The 3,315-nt window shown below is 50.3% G+C and overlaps 1 protein-coding gene across 1 annotated transcript; it reads left to right on the forward strand.

Moving 5' to 3' along the window:
• The first annotated feature begins 432 nt into the window (after positions 1-432).
• LOC123113603 (probable carboxylesterase 15) lies at positions 433-1,816 on the forward strand. Its single transcript, XM_044534897.1, has one exon. It carries the CDS (start codon positions 558-560, stop codon positions 1,560-1,562), a length of 1,005 nt encoding a protein of 334 aa, XP_044390832.1. The 5' UTR covers positions 433-557; the 3' UTR covers positions 1,563-1,816.
• The last annotated feature ends 1,499 nt before the right edge of the window (positions 1,817-3,315 follow it).

The raw sequence follows: 3,315 nt of genomic DNA on the forward strand, positions 1-3,315 counted from the left end.
AATGAGTCTATAAAGTAATAAATGAAGGCATCTATGTTACCACACCTACGACACTACCCACTATGAAGGTAGTAACATAGGCTAATAACATATGTATGTTACTAGTCTAAGTTACTCTCCACTATGACCAGTCTGACCAGCCTTATTTGGTTTTCGTGAGATGATTTATTACACACCTAGACGGAGGGAGTAGCATGCGCTCTTTTCACCTCACTCGGTTGATTCAAGCATCAGTTCTTGACACGAAATCGCCGTTTTCTAGAAGGCACGTGGATAATTTCGGCAGCGGAAACAGAGACGAAATCAGCAGGAAGCCAACAGAGACCGGCTCCAGTCAACTTCGCCGTGCTCATCAAGTTTTACTACTAGAAAATAGTATATCGTGCTCAATTAGCTCACTCCGTTGGTATGGTATATAAAAATGGCGACGCAGCAAAGATGTCTCCCATTCCAAGCTGCCTACCACACACACTAGCTGCGAGCAGTACCATCACTGGCTAAAACGTGACCCGCTCCAGTCAACTTCCTGGTCGCCACCACACGACCGCACCTCTCCCATGGCGTCCTCCTCGCCGCCGCACGTCGTGGAGGACGTGCCTCCGTTCCTGCAGCTCCTCAGCGACGGCACGGTGATCCGCTTCACTGACGGCTACCCGCTCCCCATCCCGTCGCCGCCGCCCGGCCAGCCCGTCGTCGACTGGAAGGACGTCGTGTACGACGCCAGCCACGGCCTCAAGCTCCGCATCTACAGGCCGGCGGCGGCCTCCTCCTCCGGGAACAAGCTCCCGGTGATCATCTACTTCCACGGCGGCGGGTACACCATCGGCAGCTTCGACATGCCCAACTTCCACGCGTGCTGCGTCCGCCTCGCCGGCGAGCTCCCGGCTGTGGTGCTCTCTGCAGACTACCGCCTCGCCCCCGAGCACCGGTTCCCCGCGGGCCTCGACGACGCGGCGAACGTCCTGTCCTGGGTGCGCGGCCAGGCGGCGGCTATTGGGGACAACGCCGACCCATGGCTCTCGGAGACGGCGGACTTCGGCCGGGTGTTCATCGCCGGGGACTCGGCCGGCGGGGGCGTCGTCCACCACACGGCCGTCGGCCTCGCGTCGGGCCGGCTCGGCCCCCTCGACCTCATTCGCGTCGCCGGGTGCGCGATGCTCTGCCCGCTGTTCGGCGGGGAGGAGAGGACGGCGTCGGAGGCGGAGTTCCCGCCGGGCCCGTTCCTGTCGCTGCCGGCGGTCGACCAGGCGTGGCGCCTGGTGCTGCCGCCTGGGTCCACGAGGGACCACCCGCTGGCCAACCCCTTCGGCCCGAATAGCCCGGCGCTGGACGGCGTAGCGCTGCCGCCGATGCTCGTGGTGGCCGCCGCGCACGACCTGCTGCGCGACCGCTCCGTGGACTATGCCGCGAGGCTCAAGGCCATGGAGAAGCCAGTGGAGCTCGTGGAGTTCGAGGGGCAGCACCACGGGTTCTTCGCCGTCGAGCCATACGGCGACGCCGGCAGCGAGGTGGTCCGGCTCGTCAAACGGTTTGTCTACGGCAACGGCGGCGCCTCCGACTAAATTGGAGACCGAGCAAAGCAGTTCAATTTGTATCGCTGCTTCGTGAAGGACGAGTGGAGTAACATTTTGTTTTGGACACTCGTATGTCATACTCCTCAAAATACAAAGATGCCATGAAGTTAGACATATATTTTTTCTCTTCTCAACATATGCATTTGATTTGAATTTATTGCCAATTTATTAAGGATTTCGCTACAAATCAAATGTCAGATTTTTTAGCATTGAAAAAATCATACATCCAAGATGACAAATTATGTCGCCACGAGCGGTTTTCTTTAACAAACATGGCAAATCGGTTCCTTTTCCTAGGATCCAACACTATTAAAAAGAAAAAGTAAACTTTCTAGGATCCAAGGTGACGGGTTTTTTGTGGCCTCAGGAGCGGGCTTGGAAGCGGTCCGGACTCCCGCAAACCTCCCTCATTTTTGTCTACAGTTTGCGGGAGAAATCGCATCTGGACCGCACGACAGACCGTTACAGGACCGCATTGAATGGCTTTCACGGTCCGGACAGCGCGATCCGAACGGTTGCGGAGGTTTACAGATCTGCCTTGGAGATGCCCCTACGACAACATAATCTGACGCAAAAACATTAAATTTGTCATGCCTACAAATCTGATGTCAGATTTTAATCATTTTCATTTAAAATACATACTTCTAAATGACCATCTAAACACCACCAGTCATTGTTAGGGTGTTTGCCTTTTCGCTAAAATGCAGCTGATGGTTCATGAGCCGTCACTATTCTAGATCGAACAATTTTCTTAGTGTTTTGGTAAGTTGTTCTCTCTAGATCCAACGATATGTGCTTATTTCTTAATTGACTTATTTCTCAAACCACCATAACAACCTCCTCAATTCAAGCGGATCAAGCCTCTAGCACCAAGGAACACCGAATGTCCTCTTCTGCTCACGAGTTCAGATGAGCTTTTGATGAACAGTAAATTTGAAAAGGCTGAAAATGATTCAAAAAAATCTGAATTCTTTTTGGAAAACTTCGATAAACGTATTGAGTGCTTGCAAAGTCTCATCATGGAATGGCAATTGTGGGTGTCGTGACAAAAGAGTCAGCACTAAAAATTGCTTTTGAAAATTGCATTTTTGGAGCATCGTTTTTTTTCACGACTTCTATGAATGTCATTCAATGATAAGACTTTGCAAACACTCAAAATATTAGTCAATGCTTGCTACATAGTTTTTAGAATTTTTACAGTCTATTTTCAGAATTTTCAGATTTTATTGTTGGCCTGAGCTTATTTGAGCTGGAGCTAAGAAACATCACGTCCCAAACAGCATCCTCTTCCTATCCGGCCTCAAAACTAACTCCGGCGCCTCATTCATTGTCGCCGTTCACGGTGCAATAGTCACGTCATCGGTAACTCTACTTCATTACCCTAGATCTCCTATGAGATTCCTTTCTTGTACCCGTTGTCGACAAATTTGCCTCATTGTCTACCTATTGTACATAATAAGATACTACCTCTGTAACTAAATATAAGTTGTTTTCGTCTTGTATTTAGTTACGGAGGGACCTTACTCATGACATGAACACAAGGCATCCCCACTCCAATAAATAGAGAGGATGATGGAAGCATCCAACACTATTAAAAAGAAAAAGCAACCGCCTGATGTCTACAAGCATGAAAGATACTTCAGATGGCTTGTACCCTTTTTTTCTTTGACGTGTTAAGGTAGGAGCTCCCCCGAATTAATTTTGAGGAGAAAAACAAATACCGGGCGAACATGTTTATTAC

Source organism: Triticum aestivum, chromosome 5B (genome assembly GCF_018294505.1).
Source record: "Triticum aestivum cultivar Chinese Spring chromosome 5B, IWGSC CS RefSeq v2.1, whole genome shotgun sequence".
Classification (NCBI taxonomy): domain Eukaryota; kingdom Viridiplantae; phylum Streptophyta; class Magnoliopsida; order Poales; family Poaceae; genus Triticum; species Triticum aestivum.

Coding starts and splice junctions, on each gene's coding strand:
- LOC123113603 (XM_044534897.1), top strand. CDS start 558: ATGGCGTCCTCCTCGCCGCCGCACGTCGTGGAGGACGTGCCTCCGTTC.